General features: G+C 37.8%; 1 protein-coding gene across 14 annotated transcripts in view; it reads left to right on the top strand.

Annotated features, from left to right (window-relative positions):
- The window catches only part of KLF12 (Kruppel like factor 12), a 371,797-nt gene extending 351,873 nt beyond the window's left edge, over nucleotides 1-19,924 (top strand). For all 14 annotated transcript variants that reach the window (XM_025048178.1, XM_025048177.1, XM_025048179.1 and 11 more), the window contains 2 exons: nucleotides 2,158-2,315; nucleotides 19,692-19,924. In XM_025048178.1, the coding sequence (XP_024903946.1) occupies nucleotides 2,158-2,315; nucleotides 19,692-19,873 (340 nt within the window). In that variant the 3' untranslated portion in view covers nucleotides 19,874-19,924. The remainder of the gene's footprint in view (nucleotides 1-2,157; nucleotides 2,316-19,691) is intronic.
- The last annotated feature ends 6 nt before the right edge of the window (nucleotides 19,925-19,930 follow it).

Raw genomic sequence — 19,930 nt, 5'->3', positions numbered from 1 at the left:
TGTCAGGAGTAACTAAAGCTGTTTCTTTCATGGCCAAACCCGTCACACTATTTTGACCCTTCACAATAGCTCCAATCCCTGCAACTGAGTCAGTTATGTGGAAAACCACAAATCCACAGTGACTGATAAGAAGGCTGGAAAAAGTGGCTTAGATGTCCCATATGGTTTTTCATGCTACTAATAGAGCTTTTACATAAAACTGTTTAAGACACAAGTAGATAAACGTTATTTATATTTGATCTTACCTAACAACATAAAGTTTTGACTACTGAATCTGTTATTTGCACAAGTGAGAAGATACATTGAAAATTTAAAAGACACATAGGTAGAAGGAGACATTTTTTAAAAGTTGACTTTTGCAATGTTATAGTGAAGTATTAGAAATAATATTCCATCACTTAGGAAATGGATTTAAAAACTCTGAGATGAGTAGTCATTGGTCTACTACCTACCGTATTTCATCTAAGTCAGGTCTCAACCAACTATAGCCCATGAACCAAAAATACCCCACTGTTTGTTTTGTAAATAGTTTTATTAGGCATAGCATACTTATTTGTCTGTATTTTGTCTAGAGCTACTTTCATGCTACAGTTGCAGAGTAGATTTGTTACAACATCCACTGTATGACTCTCAAAGTCCAAATAAAATATTTACAATCTAGCCCTTTTCAGAGAAGGTTTACCGACCACTGATCCAAGTTAAAACACTATTTACTGTAAAATGCAGCATTACTTTATGTACCAATAATAAAGAAAAAAAGTATGCCAATTAAACTATGATATGCCATCAATTGTAAGAAGCATCCTAATTTTAGAAACATTAGAATATTAAAAAGTTCACCGTAGAATCAATGAATTGTGATATACAGCACAAGTAAATAAGCTAGAGTGTTTGTATCAATGTGGATAGATCTCAAATGCTTACTCAAATGCTTAGTGTTGAGTGGAGAACAATTTGCAGAATGATGTGAGCAGCATGACATTATATGTCTCTTAAAAGCCACAAAACAATATTATGAGTTTCCGTAAATACAGATATACATAGGTATGCATAATTTAAAAGAATTGGAAAAATTTGAAGAAAACCGATGATAGGTTTCCCTTGGGATCAGGATGATGAGGGAAGACAAGAGGGATTTTATCTTTATCTGTAGCGTTCAGGTTTTTTAAAACTAGATGATTTATTAATGCAGAGTAATTTTAAAAAGCATCAAAACATGGAAAAGCTGGAAGAAAATATTTCAAAATATTAACAATGGTAAATTTTTATAACAGAAGTATGGTATAGTATAGTAAAAGTGTTTTTGTTATATTTCACTATAATTTTAAAAACTTCATGACTAAAAAAGATGAGTCATATTCTTCAGTTCGATCTCGATCAAAAGAGATTAAGGTTTGAAGAAGTGCATGTTAATCAGTTGCCTGACATTACAAACTAATCCTGTTTTTTCTGCTGTGGCATTAAGGTTAAACAACATGCAAGTCAGGGCCAAATTTTATAGTTAAAACTTTTTTTCCTAGTGATGGTACAGCTAATCTTTAAATACAATGCACTTTGTTCCTTACCATGAAAAACCATCAACTGGAAAAGTCGAATGTCAGGTGCAGTTTACCGAACAGAAATAGCTTATCCTGAGTCATGTAATTGATATACTGATGTCACTTCTTTCAGCCCAGCCTCACTTGTTTTGAAATGCACGTCGTGATTTTACACAATTTTCTTCGTTGTTTCATGCTATTTAGACCCTCATGGTACTTATTAAATGCCTTCGTTTTCGTCATTTGTCTATAGCAGGGCTTCCTAAGATATTCTCTGTAAGTGTATTCAGAAGCTCAAATCGTGGAAGTGTAATTTTAACACCACCGGATTGTTTCGCGTTTGATAACGGGGATCTACTCACCTACCACTGCTTCCATTTAGCTTTCGCTTTTGTCCTGTCGTTTTTAAGCATGTCTTTTACGAGAAATAGGTCAAGCTGCCTGCCTTCAAGATTAAGAAATGAAACGCGTCAGAGAAAGTGACAGCAGGAAGTGTGAACATTGGGGCCTTGAGTCCGTATGAAGCTGTAGAGTATGTCACTGAGGTCTCATGCCACTAGAACCAAAACAGAGTGCTGTGTTTCTCTCACTATCTAACTCCACTTTTTTTTTTTTCCAGTTCAATTTCACCATTTAGTATTGAGAGCACAAGACGCCAGAGACGGTCTGAATCGCCAGACTCCAGAAAACGGCGTATCCACAGATGTGATTTTGAGGGATGCAACAAAGTGTACACAAAAAGTTCTCACCTGAAGGCTCACCGGAGAACACATACAGGTACAGCTTCTCCAGGCTTCTCACCAGAGGGTCACTGAGAGTCCAGAAGGGCCAGCTGCTGGACTCCACAGCCATATGTGCTAGGATGGTGTCTTGTACCCACCTGTCGTGTGTGCATCTTAAGTTTAGTCACCTTCTGAGTAGAATGTTCTCTCTCTCTTACTTGAGAAAGGTTTATTATGTCTTGGTAGACTTTTGCAACCATTGAAGTATTTCTTCTATGTCTTGAGGAGTTTTATAATGATATAAACACAGTAATCTAGTCTTTTTCATCATCATCATTAGCACTTAATCACTGTCTTGTTTTTCAGGTTTTAAAATGTCCACATAGCACATCAAACAGCAAGCTGAACAAAATTATTCTCTACTCTTAAAGTTGGCATTTAACCTCTACTTAGAATATATTTCTGTCCTCGATCTCATCCCCCAAGTAACCAAACAAATAATAATAATAATAATAATAAAGTGACATATACATAGCACCACAGGGAGTTTAGAAAAATATTTCCACATGATTCCATTTGATTCTCATTGGTATTTGTTTGTTTGTTTGTGGAGAGAATTTTTAGTGTTCACAGTTACAGAGAAGGAAATTGAGACCTCAAGTGATTCACTTACTTCATCTTTATCTACCCAGTCACCCATCCATCCATCCATCCATCCATCCATCTACCTACCCACTTATTCATTTGCTCATTCACCCATCCATCCAAACACCCGTCTGTCTAACCACCTAGGAAATAAGCTGATTGGGTCTTCACTTAGCCCCCTATTCACCCCCATTCATTCATTCTCTGTGTGTGTCCCTCAGCCAGCATCTCCGGATCCTATTGGCTTCTGGATCCTATTCAGTGCCACCACTAGGATGCTCTGGGAAGAGACTGAAGGTGGGAGGCCGACCCTACAATTATATTACCTTTCCTAGGAAAAGTGAGGGGCAACTGGAATGTGTGAAGCTCAAAGAAGCAGGTAGAAGAGGGAAATTTATTCACACATATTACTGGCAGCAGCGTGCCATGGATGGAGCAGGTCCGGTCCAGTGAGTATCCCCAGAAGGAATCGGACTCCAGCACCTGCCTCTAACTGGAAACTTCAAGTGTAACAGATTCCCATGGGGCTGTGTAAATAGTATTCCCATTTCTTAAAATCATCACACTGTATAAACCATTTCCCAGCTGAGGTACCAGAATCGGCGTTCTTTGCCTTGATTTAGTCCTGTTATTGTGTCAGACTACTTCCAGAGTTGCTTTACGTAGACAGCTACATGATTCCATCGTTTTTGTGCGTGATGAAGTTATGGCACAGGAGGAGGCTTGCCTGAAGTCAGAAAAGCATAATAGAATCTGCTGTTTTAACTTTTTGCTCATTTAATACATTATATTTTTAATATTTCTAATGTAATCAACACAGTTTGTAAACTGCCTCTTCTGTCTGTCTTCCCTGACCCCAATCCTTTCCCCCTTTCTACCTAATTCCAGATTCTTCCCTCTCCATTGATTCTGAGCTTCCCCAGGAGAACTTTTCATCTATTTCTTAGGCACTATTTGTGAATCAATTTTTTTATCATAAAGCAAAGAATGAGTATAAAGACATGAAAGTCGAATAAGCATATTTCATTCTGTATCTAGATAATGAACACAAGTCATAGTAAGTACGATCAAGTCATATTAGTGACTTTGTATGGGAGCATTTCTGTTTAAAACAAATGATCTTCCTCCTGTGAATCATCACATATTTTGAGTTATTCCTATTTTTTTTTAACTTTCTGAAATTCACATTAGCCTCTTTTCACACAGAAACCTCTATTCCATTTATCTAAGTGATGAACAGTGAAAGAGAGGAAAAGGTTTAATTAAGTACTAGTAAAGGATTTAACTCCATGGCAGAAGAGGATTGCATCTTACAGGTTTTACCATATGCTGTGGAAGTAACGGAGACATGATGTGTGTATTGTAATTCAAAACAATATAAACTTTGAATGCCGAAGTGGAATTAATTAGCTTGGCTTATTAATAAGATGAAATCATAGACTCCGAAGGTCTGAATAAACCTTATACATCACAGAATCTAATTTGTTTCCTAAATAGAGGAATCCCTTGGGTATCACCTCTCACAGAGATCAAGTCACCACTCTGCAGTTTTCTGCACACTTAGACATCTTTTATTGGATCCTCACACCTGGTGGTTGCAGCTGTCATTATCCTGTGCACAAGTGTGGTTTCTGGTTGACTGTTCTCACAGCAGTAATTTTCTTACCTCTCCTTAAACATTTCCAGTGACAGCTTATTCTTCTGCAAGACAAGTTGGGTGAAATTTCTGAAGGTAGAGTCCTCGTCTGGTAGATAATTAGATACTTGGGTTTAAAATTCAATAAAGGGATCAGAGCTAGACTGATCATTTGTCTTTTTTATTGAGATATATAGACATACAACATCGTGTAGTTTAAGGTGTACAATGTGTTGATACATTTATAACTAACAAAATGATTACCATCATAGCATTAGCTCACACCTCTGTTGCATCACATAATTAGGATTCCTTTTTTGTGATGAGAACAATTAAGATGTAGTCTCTTAGCAACTTTGAAGCTTATAGTATGGTATTGTTGATTATGATCACCATGCTGTACATTAGCTCGCCAGGACTTATTTTTCTAGTAGTTGCAAGTAGTACGCTTAACATCTCCCCTCTTACAGCGTTGAGTTGTTTCTTACAGGGGTGTTTGGCTCTTAGTCTCTTCTGGTGGACTGAGATGACTCCATTGATCACTTCCTGGCCCTGGTGCCCCTCGTATCACTGTGTCACCATCATGAACCACTGGCACCTTCAGTTCTCCAAATCAGACACCTTCAGTTCTCTCAGCCACATTTTTCTGGACACATTCCAACTCATCACTATGTCTTTTTAAGTTTCCCACACCACAAATTGAGGGAAGCGGTCTTGTTAATGGATGTGCTTAATAGATGCAAAGATAATGTTAAGTCTTTGAGCATTTGACTCTCTGTTAAGTCATCTAAATGAAGAACTGCTGAAAACTAGATCTTGTCCATCCCCTGTACCTACAAGCTGATTTCTTTTAAACCTAAACATGCAGTGTTGTACTTATAGTTGGACTTGTCCGTCAAATGATGGCTCCTTCAGGGGTACAGGTATACCTCGGAGATATTGCAGGTTCAGTTCCAGACGACCACAGTAAAATGAGTTGCGATCTTTTTGCTGGTGGAGTGTCTTGCCTTCGGTTTGTAAAAGAACACCACGTTTGTGAAATGCAGTGAAGCGAAGCAGAGTGAGAGGAGGTGTGCCTGTGCTGGGCTTTCTCTCCCTGACAGTGTTTAGCCACAGGCTGGGCGATGCAGGACAGAATCATTACGAGGGCTGCGCCGTCTGGGAAATGACAATTCTATATCTATTTTATTGATTCAGGCCCATTCTAATAAATTGAAATGACTTTAAAACCTCTCTGTACCCACTTTGCTTTTAGTATTGCAGCTCTGTCCTTCAGCTTCTCCATTTTTTGCCAGGTCTTGAGTAGGACAGGTTCAGGGAAAAGCCCTGAGATGTGATCCTAGAGACATCCATCCAAATGGGTCTAAATTCATTAACCAGTAACTGAAAATCCACCTAACGTCCAGTCCCTATTTCTCAATCTCACAGCTACATCAAAAAGTCCTTGTGAAATTCCTGCTTCAAACCACATGCCGAATCCATGCATCTACTTAACAGAGAGATACTTACACTGTGCAGAGTTTTCTAAACTATCAGACAAACAACAGTATCTTTAAAAAAGAAAGAATGAAATTTGTTTGATTTGCTGCCACTGGTTCAAAATGAGCCCATACTGGTTTCTGATTTATAATTATTTGCAAGATTTTATAACTTCATGTTCAAAATGAAATCAACACTAGTTCTGTAGGGATTCAGGTCGGCTTGCTTTGCTTTTAATAAATATCTTCTTAGCCTTACCTTTGCTTCAGGCATATTGAGTAAGTTATTTGTGTGTGACCAATAATAATTAATGTGAAGTTTGGGATTATAACAGATGACTTATGAGAACTATGCACGCTATGGGAAGTTAAGCAAGTAGCAATGAGAAACTTTCTTTGAGAAAGTCACGTTAATCTTACCATTAACACTTGATCTTTTGTGCTTTATTAGTATGCGGTCAATCTTCTGTTTAGGACTTATACAGTAAATTAAGCATATTTGTAGAAGTGTGAAAGAGGTACATTTTCTAGATATTAGCAAGGAATTTAGAGTAAAAAAGAAATGCTGAAGAGTGCCTTCTTAAAAGAAAAATAATTAAGCATATGTTCATGAATGTGCAGTTTATGTAATAACATAAAAATTTGGCCAAATATTTTTAAACGCCTTTACTAACACTGCCTGTGGTAAATCGTTTGACATGTTAAAAAGGAGTTAAAAAATATATCTGAACAATCACATACATGTGATTGTCAGCGGGAACATTTTTCCTATACACTGGTCTAAATTGTATGTGATTCATCTCCATGAAGCAATGTACAGTGTACTTAAATGAATATGCAGTATATTTAAATTAATTGTCATTTAAATCTGTGCTATACATAACTACTATGTACTGTCAATTTACCTCATTTCATTTTAAGGAATTTCATTGCTTATTAAGTGATTTAAATATGCACCTTAGAGGAAGATATTTTTATGAACTTGGCATTGCCGTTTAGAATTCTCATTATTTTCTAAAAACATACACCATAGTATTTTCCAAAATTCGGTACAGTGAACAATTGGGCATCGCTGCTTCCTAAAGCCACTAGGTGGTGCACTTCACCCAGACGTTGGGTCTAGTCTAAGGTTCTGAAAAAGCCAAATAGAACCCTCTAGCGGTGTGTATGACGTGAGATGACTGTCAGTGTCGTGCAGAATATTACAACTTAATAATGAGCAAGAGAAAGGCAAGAGAAAAATTTAAAACCAGATTTTTTTAAAAAATAATTGAAACATATAAAACTATTCAGTTTCAAATGAATCTGGAAATGTTTTATTTTTTTAACTCGATATGCTGTTCTCTGATGAACCTATGAGGCTCATTTAGGCAGTCTTACCTAATATTAATTTTAATTAATAGGAAAATTATATACCCAGAATTGTAAAACTAGTAAACATAAAGCAGTCACATTTCTTATCTATCTGGCTTTATCAAAAATTATCCATACCTAAATTTTATACATCAAGGAGGAATCAATTCTGATTTAAAACTCTCTAAAAATGCCCTTCTCTACCTACTTTTACAAAGGAAGGAAATGACTCATTATTTGGCGCTTCTCTTGAGAAATGAAGCCTTTGTAATTAATATCGTGTTATAATTAATATCAAGTAATGATAATACTTTTGGAATACACATATGCATGCACACACACATCAATCCTGAATACTTATCAATTCCATGCTTTTCTTTTTTTTTTTTTACTAGCCTCATCACTTTTCACTGCTATTTCTATATTTCTTGCTTCTAATTTAACGATTTATTTTTACTGGATGAGATTCTGAAATGTTTTGATGATATTCCTACAAAGAAAAGCATAGGCTTTGTGACAGCTGTGCATCTTGGTGGCCTTTTGTTCACAAGTCTAGCACTTGCTAGATCTTACCTTTGGTAGTGGGGTGCTGTTCATACTTTCACATTTATCTTCATTAATTAAATAACTCATTCCATATAAAGCTCCATGTCAGACCCTCTGTCTAGATTTGTTGTTAAATAAATAATAGGGCTCAGTGATGCCAAGATAATTACTCACTTAATAGCAAGCTGATATTTTTCAGGTAGAAATTTTCTCCGAATAAGTTGTTTGTAAGTCCTGGCCAAACAGCTTACAAATATGAGCCACACTGATAACTGTTGAGAAGTAGAAAACTCATAGAAATGTGCAGTCAGGTGACGAAAAGTTCAAATCTATCTTTGGTCCTAACTCATCAGTGAACTTAGACAAGCTACTTAACTCTGCGAATCTCAGATTTTCTGTTTCTTTTTTAACTTTGAACATGAACATAAGGATGTTGTTGCGTAATTACCACAGAGGACATCATTTTTATGTTACCAGTAAATACAGTGTAGGGACTGAATAATTATTCAATTGAAATTGCATACGTATGGACATTGATATAGATAAATGTTCTTGTGAGCAGTAGGTTCCAGGCAAAAAAGTTTGGGTAGTTTAGTATAGGCATCACAATCAGCTATAATTATATAATTTCTTTACTTCAGACTCTACTAATTTAAAATTTACATAATTCAGAAAAAGTTGGAGTCAGCAACCCGCCCTGCATGGCTCCTGGATCACCTGGGCTTGCCTCGCTCCAGACAACACTGAGATCCAGCTCAGTTTACTAAGCCCCTTTTTTACTTTTATTATTTTAATAAAATGATAGTATCAATAATCTTTTAAAGAATATATTTAAAATACTTAGTAAAACAGTCTCCCATTTTAAAAGACCCATTCATAAACAAATTAAACAAGATAAGTATTTATTGAGAATTTTCCATGTCCAAGGTGTGATAGATTTTTTCTTGAAAAAGGTGTAGCCTCCATCTTCAATGAACTTGTCCATAAATATGCTAGATAAAACTCTCCTGAATAGTCAGAGCAAAGGCCAAGTGTGCAAGCCCTACAATAAAGGAACAAGCAAAATGGCAAAAGAATACAATGGGAGATGTCTGTTATGGCCAGGGAATTTGGGGACACCTTCCTAAGCTGGGGGTGCAAATCCCTTCTCATCTGACTCCTGTTCATCTGTTGACCTCATTTGCTGACCCTCTCCCAATATCCCCCTAATCCTCAGCCATAATACGACTGAACGATTCTCCAGATGTGACCAACTGTATGGAGCACATTCTTCCCCTTCCAAAAACATCTACCTACGTGCCCCCTTTCTTCTTGTTTTAGTTAGTAAACTCTATATTTTTTGAAACTGCCTCAGTATCACCTTGTCTGTTAAGCTCTCTGACCACCCTCCTCCCCGAGGCAGGTAGAATTCCATCCTCCATGATCTTAAAGCACTTAGAAATTTCCTTGTGCAGCAGTGCAACGGTCGGCAAGGAGGGTATGTGGGAAACACTGGAGCAGGAGGAACAACAGGGCCTGACACCTGGTTGGAGGTAGGGGGCAGGGAGACTGAAAGCATCTGCCGCGTGTGGTTAAGAGTAAGGAATGCTGTGAACAGCATGGAGACCACAGGTGGGAGAGAGAGCTGATACTTCCTTAGGACCTGCCAGGTTCCAGGCACAGTGCTCAGCTCTGCTGGTGCTTTCCATGTTTTAATCACTCGGTAAATCCTTTGAAAAATTAGAGCACTTGTCCACTGTCACGTAGTAACAAGCAGTGGAGCTGGGATTCAAACTTTGGTTTTTCTAGAACCTGTACTGCCATCGTTACAGCTGCCGCTGCTGCTCTCAGACAAGTTTGCTAATAACCCGCCGGTCTCCTCCCCACTGGAGCCACATTCCTCTGCATGTCCAGCCAGCAGTACCTACCAAAGGTACTTTGAAGTAATAACACAGCAAGCAACTTTAAATGGTCTGTTTTTAAGGCTTCTCCTTAATGCGTACTGGTCTTTCTTCCCAGCATATTACAATTGTACTTTGTTTGAAAGCCGGTGAGAAGACAAGGACCAGTAGTGTTAATTAAATTAAACAGGCAGATCTCGAATCCTTGCTCAGCACGCAGCTGTCTGAATAGTAATGGGTGCAGTGATGAAGATAGCCAGGAAATCTGGTCGGGGAGGCGGCCGCATCCTCAAATATCCACCATGCAGGGTGTGCTAGGAAAGCCCTGAGCGAGCTCCGTACAAGTTGCTGCAGCATCACTGACGGAGAAGTTCATTCTGAGCCGGGACACGGTGACCATCATCTGTCCATGCAAACAAGCACTGAAGTGCTGTCTCTAAAAAAGGAAACCCAAACATCTGAATTGGTAACAAAGTGCTGTGAAAGTATTGCACTTGTTTTTGCTTATGGAAAGGGAGTTATTTTAACCTGTCATGGAGAGGTAACTATGTAGAAACATGCTGAACCTAAGATTTAACAATTACCTGAATGTAGGTAGCAGTGTTATACATATTTGATTCAGTTTAGTTTCTAAAGTGTTACCTTACTTATTTAAAAAAATAAATTCATCTTTTTCATACGTTTAGAAAAGTAAAGGCTTCTAAAACAGCCTACCAATTCCTAATTCTGTTTATGTTAGCACATAAGTCATTAATGACAATAAAAATGCCATGGGATCTTATGACCCTGCTCCCCATTTTCCTGCCTTTGCTTTTGGCTTTATTTTATTCATACAGCCATCAAAACTGTGTTGTAAGGAAGGGTGGGGTAATAATGTCCCCAGCCCTCATACTTTCTTATATTTTGCCAAAGAATAACTAGATTATGATCATTGGTCATTTTATCCTGAATGGCAAAATTACCACTTACATAAAATTCGTAGTTTTAATGGGATTATTAAAGATAACGAGGAGCTGAATTTTTATAGCAAATATAGTCACCATTAAAGAATATATAAAAATAATGTTTATTTATAATGCTTAAGATAATTCTATAAAAATTTTGGTAACTAAGAAAAAAATTACAAAGTAAATATATCAATCACATATTGTTACTAATTTTAAAGGTTTAAAAGGAGATATTTGTTTGCAAACTAAACCTTTGGTACTAGTTTTAAATAAAATCTTCCAAATTTATTTCCCTTTCTAAAAATATATATTCTTATTCATTAGAATAAAATAAAATAGAATAGATAGAATGCAAGTGATAGGCTGTTTCACAAAATAGATTACTCTTATGTTGACTTTTGTATATGTGTTTTTAAAAAATACGAAGTATTTGAATTAAAGTAGTTTTGTTCATTTAATCAATAAGCATTTATCAGCACTGGGAGCGCTGTGGTAGGCCCTGGGGATACGGTGACAAACGAAGCTCAAAGCCATCCTCAGTACTGACCTCCTTGAGTTGGGCAGGGAGACAGGAAAACCACCAATCACTGTGGGGTGTGACGAGAGTTTGAACACAGGTGTGCTCAGGGCGCCAAAGAGTGACATGATCAGATTGTCTTGCAGAAAATTTTTCTGCAGTGCAGTGCAGACAGCACATTGGAGAGGGTAGAGCAAATCAGACAGGAAAACAACCATTAGAAGTTGATATGGTGAAAGGTGGTGAGAACCTGAAGAAAGGCTGACCACCACAGTGGGGATAAACTGCAGAAGAGAGCTGAACAGGTATTTGGAAAGAAGAACTGGCAGATATACAAGTCAGGTTGAGGCAGGTAGAGAATAACAGATAGGAAAGAGTCCAAGAAATCTCTCCAGGTGTAGAGATTCATGACTTGATACCTCAGTATATGGGGTTACCTCCTCCCCCGCCTCCCCACAGACAGAAAAACAGAAGGAAGATCATGGCTTGTTTAGATGGTAGATTCTGAGTAGTTTTTGTCGTGTTGAGGTTGCTTTCAGACTGCTAGTTGGAAATGTCTTCTACATTTCTGTGGTGCTTAGGAGACAGACTGAGGTGTAGATACTTTGGGATCTTTTCCTTACAAGTTGTGGTGGACGCCATGGGAACCAAGGAAAACCTATGCAGGTGAGAAGAACTCAACGTCAAAATCTTGGTAACATTTATGCAACAGGTAAAAGAAGAGGTCTCTGCAAAAGCAACCGAGGAAAAGTAACCAAAAACATAGGAAAATAAATATTGTCACTACATGGAAATGAACTCAGAACAGCCAAATAAGATATTATCCTTAGACCTTGAGCTTTTTGCTTTCAATAAAGTACATTTTTATTATAGAATATTTTTTGTTTATTTATATTTGATTTCTACATAAGAAAGGCTAAGCCTCTGTGTTAACTCATTTTCTGTCCTGTAATTATTAATTCACATTCTCACTCTGCTTGTCCACTTCTGACCAACAGAATATCCTGATTTATTAAAGCAGTGATTTATAGTGTACAGAGGCATTATAGGGTCATGGTTAAGATTGAGAACTTTGTTGTTAGACTCTCAGGCTTCAAGTCCCACCTCTAACACATACTAACTCTGGGTGAAGTGGGGTTGGCATTGCAGCTACTTATCTGGAAGTTGTCAAATGAGTTCAAATCCATAAAGCTCTTAGAGCAAAGTGTGGTATGTGGAAAGTGCTATCTACTTTAAGAAATATTATTTTTATCAAAGAGATCCATTATAGAATTGCATCGGGAAGGTCTTATTTACACATAATGAAAAAGGTAGTCGATTCATTCAGTCCAGACAATTCACTGGGGCAGAGACTAACATATTGATTACCTGTTTGATTGAATTGACAAGACCAAATGGGTCAAACAAATTATAGAACAGATGGGTCTGTTTGGCCTAAAAAGTAGTTTTATACTTAAAATGTTAGAAAAATCAAGATTAGGATAGGCATCCAGTTACCTGAAAACCTTAATTTGTTCCTTAAAAATAGCAATTTGTAACAGGATTCATTTTTAACTTTATATTATTAATATTTCTTAGCAAAAGCAGAAAAATTTTGAATTCCACTACTATAAAATCAAATATCCTTTACTGAGCACCAGTCATCTGCCAGGCTCACGCCCTGTGTATTTCTGTTTCACAGCAGTGCTGTAAGAATAGTGTTTCCATTTTACAGGTGGAAAAACTGTGTTTCAGAAAACTTAACTCCCTAGCCTGAGATTGAATCGAGCCTGAATTTGACCATGCACTCTGCCTGATTTCAAAGTCTGTGTTCTTTAATGCCACCTTAACCCCACCAAGAGAGAAGACAGCCTGGTGCTCCCCCTGGACAAGTCAGGGGCTTTGTAATCTCAGCTCTAGGTCTCTGTTTCTTCATTTTAAAAGTACCTAATTTCCTTCTAGATTTAAATCCTGTGAACTTTTATGAACTAATGTAACAGAAACCAGAAGACAAGATAGGAATCTTGATTCTGGTTTTTTCTCCCTCATATGCAAATACCATTCCTCAAGTGAAACAGATTGTCACAGCAAATATGTTGAGCCTTGAGTGTAATGAGGCTCATTTGTCAGTGTCTGGGGCCCCGTAACTTTATAAAAGTTAAACGGAATAATTTCAGAAATGCACTTCTGAACCAAAGAAAATGCCTATGTTTCCTGTTGCAAAAGGTGTTCCTTTTCAGTTGCTTGCGAAAATAATAGAGAAGCTGACACGAGAACATGGGTGTTTTGTTTGACCCAAGCTTTTTCAAACTGCACATTCCTCTTACGTGTATTGCTCACACGTCATTTTAATATGAAAGGGCACCTGTCTTTTGTCTTGGTACACATTTACCTTTCAGCATTTCAGATGGTGAAATGGGAGGTACCTGAAAAAGTTATTTTTGTTTCATGGGTTTTGGGAATCCATTCAATACCTGGTGTTTTCTTTAGACTTTATTATGCCTTCTGCTGGGTAAATGTCATGAAAATGCATTTAGTGACTCTTAATCCTTTTCTTTTAACTAAAATTGAAAGAGACAGCAGTTCTCATAATAAGTGTGTTGACTGTTTCAAGGAAAAAAAAAAAAAACCTTGATGTTAGTTTTCATTTTCCCAGGAGGCTGAATTTAGAGTTCTGTTTAAATAATGCCTGTGAATGTACATGCACAAAATGGCTAATATACATATAAAGTTATGTTTAACATGAACCCTAAATGTGGAATTAAAAAGAGTATTAGAACGAAAATTAACAAATCCTCTTTTTTTGTTATATTCTCTTTTTATCTTAACAGGGCTGTTTCACTTTTGAAAATAGATGCTCTTGCTATTAGTTTGGCTGACATTTTCCTTTTTCGGGGGTTTTCATAGTTCAGTCCAGTTTTTTTAAAGAATTGGAGGAAGACAGAAGTTGTGCTGAAAAATGGTTAGATTCTTTTTGTTAAATACAAAAGGTGGAATCAGTTTATGGATTCATCACGGGACATAGAGACCTTCACTTCAGAATTGAAGACCTAGAAGTTACTAAGCCACCCCTTGGGTGTCAAACTACCAATTACTCAGCTTGCGTTCTTGATTTTTCTTATAAAGTAGCAACTTAATATCTCAACTTAAAAAATCACTGAGACTTGTTGGTGAAGACATATACCATGCCATTTTCTATCATTTTATTTTCATAGGATTAATAAGCAAAAATCAAAGACGATCTGATGGTGGAGTCAAAACTTCTGGTTATTTTGAAAAATGTTAAATAAATTTTCAACGATTTTGCCACTAGGGACTCTAAGTGTACTTGTGGGTTAGACAAAGGAGTGAAGAAGGTGGGCATGCTGTTTTTATTTTTAGCTTATTTCTAGAGAAAACAGTGTTGAATAACCCATTTGCAGAATCCTAATTCAAATGAGTTTAAAGACAGTTCACTATTCCTGAAGAAATTACTAGAAATCATGTTTACTGTTGCTGTCATTCAGCCTCATGCAGAGCAGCTGTGAGCAGTAGAAGCCAGGACACTGGGAGACGCCTGACTTATTGTCCAAGCCAGCTCTTTCCACAGAAAATTTTCATGGAAAATGTATCTACCATTCTGTCCTTACCACTAACTTTTTAGCATTAGATTTAGTTTTCTATTTTCTAGCAAGATTTTAGAAGAAAGAAGGTAGGATGGAAGTAGAAGTCTGTCTGTCCTTTATTATATCCTTCAGGGCTCATTTAAGCACACTTCAATATAGCTTACAAACTTATTTATCATTTTAATTAGTTTTTATTCACATTATGAAGTTAGTTACTGTTATCTTAATTTGTTTATAAGATTATACCCTTTAAAGTGCTTTAAAGCACAAGCATAAAATATAATGTTCCATTTAAATACAGTGCAATAGCCACTAAAATGTTCTTGTATTCATTTCTAAAATTTGACTAGTTCAAAGAGAGCATTTATTGTTTTGTTTTGTTTAATGAAATGCTAGGCACTCGGTGGGTATAATCGAAACCTAGGTCTCTCTTGAGCGAGGGACAGAAGCCAGCTCTCTGCCGGGTCAGAGTAGTCATCTCCTTTTCCTCCACTCCCATAGCTCAGCCTCTAGTTTTGAAGATAAACTTGAAGATCTTGTTTTGTTTTGTTTTTTTTCCTTTCTTTCTTTTAAAGCCTGAAGATAGAATACCCAAACGTCACAGTTTTGTTAATGAGGCAACGAGAGCGAGAAATATTATGCATGAGATTTTTTTGAATATTAAAAAAGAAAGTACGCATTTCTGTGAGAAAATTTCCAGGGAAAACTCATTTATCACTCAGAAAATTAAGTTTACTATTTTCTGATATACTTTCTCTCTCCTCCCATCCCCAGTGAAGGTTTGCATTCTTTATTATGTGCCTTCATTAATCACTTAGCCCCTAATAACTTATAAGCTTTATGTCATTTTCCTTTCTTTTATTCATGAGTAGAAAAGTATCTACCTCTTGTATTTTTGATGCCTATTCTCGTCTTTTTTTAGTTAAAATACGATTGACATATAACATTATATTAGTTTCAGATGCACAACATAATGATTCAGTATTTGTATATGTTGTGAAATGATCACTATAAGTGTAGTTAACATCCATCAACATGCATAGATACAGATTTTTTTCTTGTGATGAGGACTTTTAAGATCTACTCTCTTAGCAACTGACAAATATGCAATACAGTGTTATTATCTCTTAGCAACTGACAAATATGCAATACAGTGTTACTATACTATAGTCACTATGCTGTACATTACATTCCAGGACTTATTTTATAACTGAAAGTGCATGTCACCATGCTGTACATTACATCCCAGGACTTATTTTATAACTGAAAGTGCACACCTCGTGACTGCCTTTACCCATTTGCCCACCCTTGTCTTTCATGATCACTTATTGCAGTTGATTCCACCTCATAGAATACTTTTCAGATTCAGCACTGCTTCCCTGCTCCACGTTTGTGGGCTCACAGAAATCCTTGACATCAGTTGCTTCTTTCCCTGCTCTCCCCTTTAAAATATCCATCTTAGTAACACTGCCAAACATCTAAGCTCCTACTTTCTGATCCTTCTCCTTGTGTGTCCTCCTTCCCAGACAAGGCAGAATATAGTAACTTGTCATCGTCTACAGTGGCCATTGTGCATAACTGTATTGAAAGTGACTGGGGCAGAGGGAGCTCCATCTGTGTAGGGTTATTGCCCTTTTGGTTACTAGGTGACATATCTTACTCCATCCTGACCCTTGCCCTCATAAGGAAGACCTTCATTTTTTAATGAGCAGAGGAGATCCCAAAGATATTTTTTAAATTCTGTTTGAATTGGGTGAGCCTTTTCAGATAATCACTCACTTCCTGTTGCCCAGGACTCTCAATTCAAAGTATTTGACAAGAAATATTGTGTTTATTACTGAGAAGACTGTTAGAATCTTAATTGAGGTCCTAAGTCGAGAATAAGTGATTATTCTATAGCCGAAATATTTTCTCATCCACTCATCCTAAACTAACATGTGTGTCATTCAATAACTTAACATAATCAGGGAGCCTACAAAGAGCAGAGGTGCCTTGTCCTTATATCGAGGGTCAGCAAACTTTCTATTGTCTCAGATAGTAAATACTTCAGGCGTTGCAAGCTATACATTCTCTGTTGCAACACTCAATTCTGCATCACTGGAAAGTAGCCATCAACAATATGTAAACAAATTAACGTTGGGCTGTGTTCCAATAAAAATTAATTTATGGATGCTAAATTTGAATTTCATGTAATTTTCAAGTGCAACTAAATGGTACTCTTTTGATTTTTTCCAACCATTTAAAAATTTAAACACCATTCTTAGCTCGCACGTTGAACAGAGAAACAGGCCAGAGACTGGTTTTGCCCTGGGGGGGGCCACAGTTGACCACCCCCTCCAGTAAATGTTCATGGGGAAAATTGTTAAACAGCCAGAACAAAAGTAGAAGTAGACTGTTATAATTTTGAGGAAGAAATCAGAATATTAAGTGTCAAGACTGGTTGTACAAGAAGATCCAGAGAGCACCTGAGACAACAAACTGTCTCTACAGTGGGCCCTGCCAGCCTCTAAGATCCTTCTTGAGATGGGACTGGAAACTCTTGTCCGCCCCCCTGGCCCTCGCTGCTTTCTAGGCCCGGCCCTGATATGGAGCCCCTTCCTCTCACTTGACCTGGAATGGCCAGGTGAGGGTGTAGCAAGCTTGTCTAATCCCAGTCATACTCATATGACACTTCCTCACCCGGGTAAACATACACATCCTCTTACCACACAAATGAGAAATACTTTTACCCAGTTAGGAAAAACCCTTAATTCTTTGCTTCTTAGGACTTAACACTCTCTGTAGCTGGTTGCATAGTAACACAAGAGACAGCTAGGAGATGCCTGTTGATGACAAAGTCAGTGGGCTGAGCTCATTGCCCCAAAGGCAGATGTGTTTTTAAAGACATGGTTTATATCAAGCTGAGTTTATTAGAACCCATACTCGTGATGTAAATTCAAAAAACATATAGGGATGATATGTTAAAAAAAAAAAAAAAGGCATGTTAACAGTTGCTATTCATATACTATATAGTAGCCCCTGTCACCAAGTCTTTTTAAGTTAGCAGTCTTGCTGATTTTTATTTATTTTTTAATTCTGTTAAATTCTGATCAGTAGACACCTGCAGATTTTTGTCTCCACAGGGCATCCAGAATGAGTCAGGAGCTGAGGTTTGGGGTTAATCTAGTCAGTAGGCTGGAGCCCTGTCGGAGTTATCTGGAGCTTTCTGTGGGCCACAATTAGTGCATCAACATTTCTGGGTTTAACTGATCTGTACTAGTCACTGGCTTCTGAAAAGGCTGTTTGCTCCTGAAAGGAGTCATATAGATATCATTTATTTAACAATAGAATGAAAATCTTGGGTTCAGTTTGGTGTAGTTTTCCCATGTAGGCATTACTCGTTCATCTCATTTACAGGGCTTAGTAGTTTGTGTGCATGTGTGCGTGTGTGTGTGTGTGTGTGTGTGTGCGTGTGTGTGTGTGTGTTGTGGTTTTATTCATTCAATCACTTGCCTTGGCACCAGCTCTAGGCTCTGAGGATACTAAAATAGTAGAGACATGGTCCTTGACCTCCACATATTCAGAAACTGGTAGAGGAGAAAAGCATCTCAACAAAATCTTTATGATATATTGTCATAGGTGGCTTAATAGCAATAGGAAGTGAATAATTTGGAAGTATCTAAGAGAGTAGAACTAACTTTTTCTGTGACAAATTTTAGATTGGGAAAGAATTACCCACTCCACGGTAGCCTAGTTAAAAGTGCTGGATTTGGAGCCAAACACATCTTTTTACTAGCCTTGGTTTTCTCATCTGTAAAGTGGGGTCAGCATTACTCACTTTGCAGCTCTGTATACAGGGATCAACAAATGACCCTCTTCCTTATCTCAGGCCATTTCTCCAGAGGCTATGTGTGGCCAAGCAGCATGTTGTTGACTTCTGGATGGGAGGGACAGAGGAGAGATCAGTTTTTGTGGGGTTGCATGGGGACAGGGCTTCCATTCTGAATGAGAGCCAGGAAAAAGCACACCTGGGTCAACTATTGTCCAGCTCCCCCTGGGAGCGCATCGGACAATGGATAGTGTATCTTTTCCCAGCAATGCCTTTGCATATTTTACTGTCCTTACAAGTTGACTGAGGGACCTGGTCAAATTACATACTACTTCAGACTGTTTTTTACTGTGAGTTTCAACACTAGAACCAACCTGATGATTCCTCGGGGCTCGCCCTAATTCCTGTCACTGAAAAAGGTATTTAAACTTCACACTATTAAGATATCTAGGATTCTTTCCCAGTAGATGGGCAAAAAAAGTAGATGTTTATGAACTATATGAACCTAATACCTAATTTCTGAAGGTGGTGGAGTGCTTTACATTTTAATGAAATTTTGTATATCTTCTCAGGAACCGATAAATGGATAATGTATCCTAAAATAGCCTTAAACCATCTAAGTGATATACATTTTGGAAGAATATCGAAACAAAACATAACTAATTACCTTTTGCAATTCTTCATTTAGACTTAAGCCAGATCAACCTAGGCAGAGTTCTGATACCCCAGTGTGGTCTCCCACTGGCAGTTACATCCAGTAGCAAACAGTCTATGCTTTGATATTTTCACTGCAAAGTGACTTACCTGTAATTGAGGATGCAAGTGTTACCTGACTTGCCAGATGTCACAGCAGGAGAGAGGAGATCGAAACCCCCATCTGTCCCACCCCAAACCTGCTGGTGAGATGGCCAGGTTTCCCAACAGGATTTCCAAATGGAAAATCCCATTGAAAACTAATATCCCAATCCGTCGTGCTGGCTTGATTTTTACGGAAAAGTGATGGAGTACCAAAGCGTGTATCCCTTTGTTTCTTCCAGGAGAGAAACCCTACAAGTGTACTTGGGAAGGCTGCACCTGGAAGTTTGCTCGTTCGGATGAACTGACGAGGCATTACCGCAAACACACGGGAGTGAAGCCATTCAAGTGTGCGGACTGTGACCGCAGCTTTTCCCGGTCAGACCATTTGGCACTGCACCGCCGGAGGCATATGCTAGTGTGAGGAATGCTACCTGTCCAGCTGAGCGTGAGAGCTGGATCTCTTAGCGGCACCCAGTTC

The sequence above is a fragment of the Pteropus alecto genome, unplaced genomic scaffold (genome assembly GCF_000325575.1).
Source record: "Pteropus alecto unplaced genomic scaffold, ASM32557v1 scaffold72, whole genome shotgun sequence".
NCBI classification, from domain to species: Eukaryota; Metazoa; Chordata; class Mammalia; order Chiroptera; family Pteropodidae; genus Pteropus; species Pteropus alecto.
This window is presented reverse-complemented; position numbering and strand designations above follow the sequence as displayed.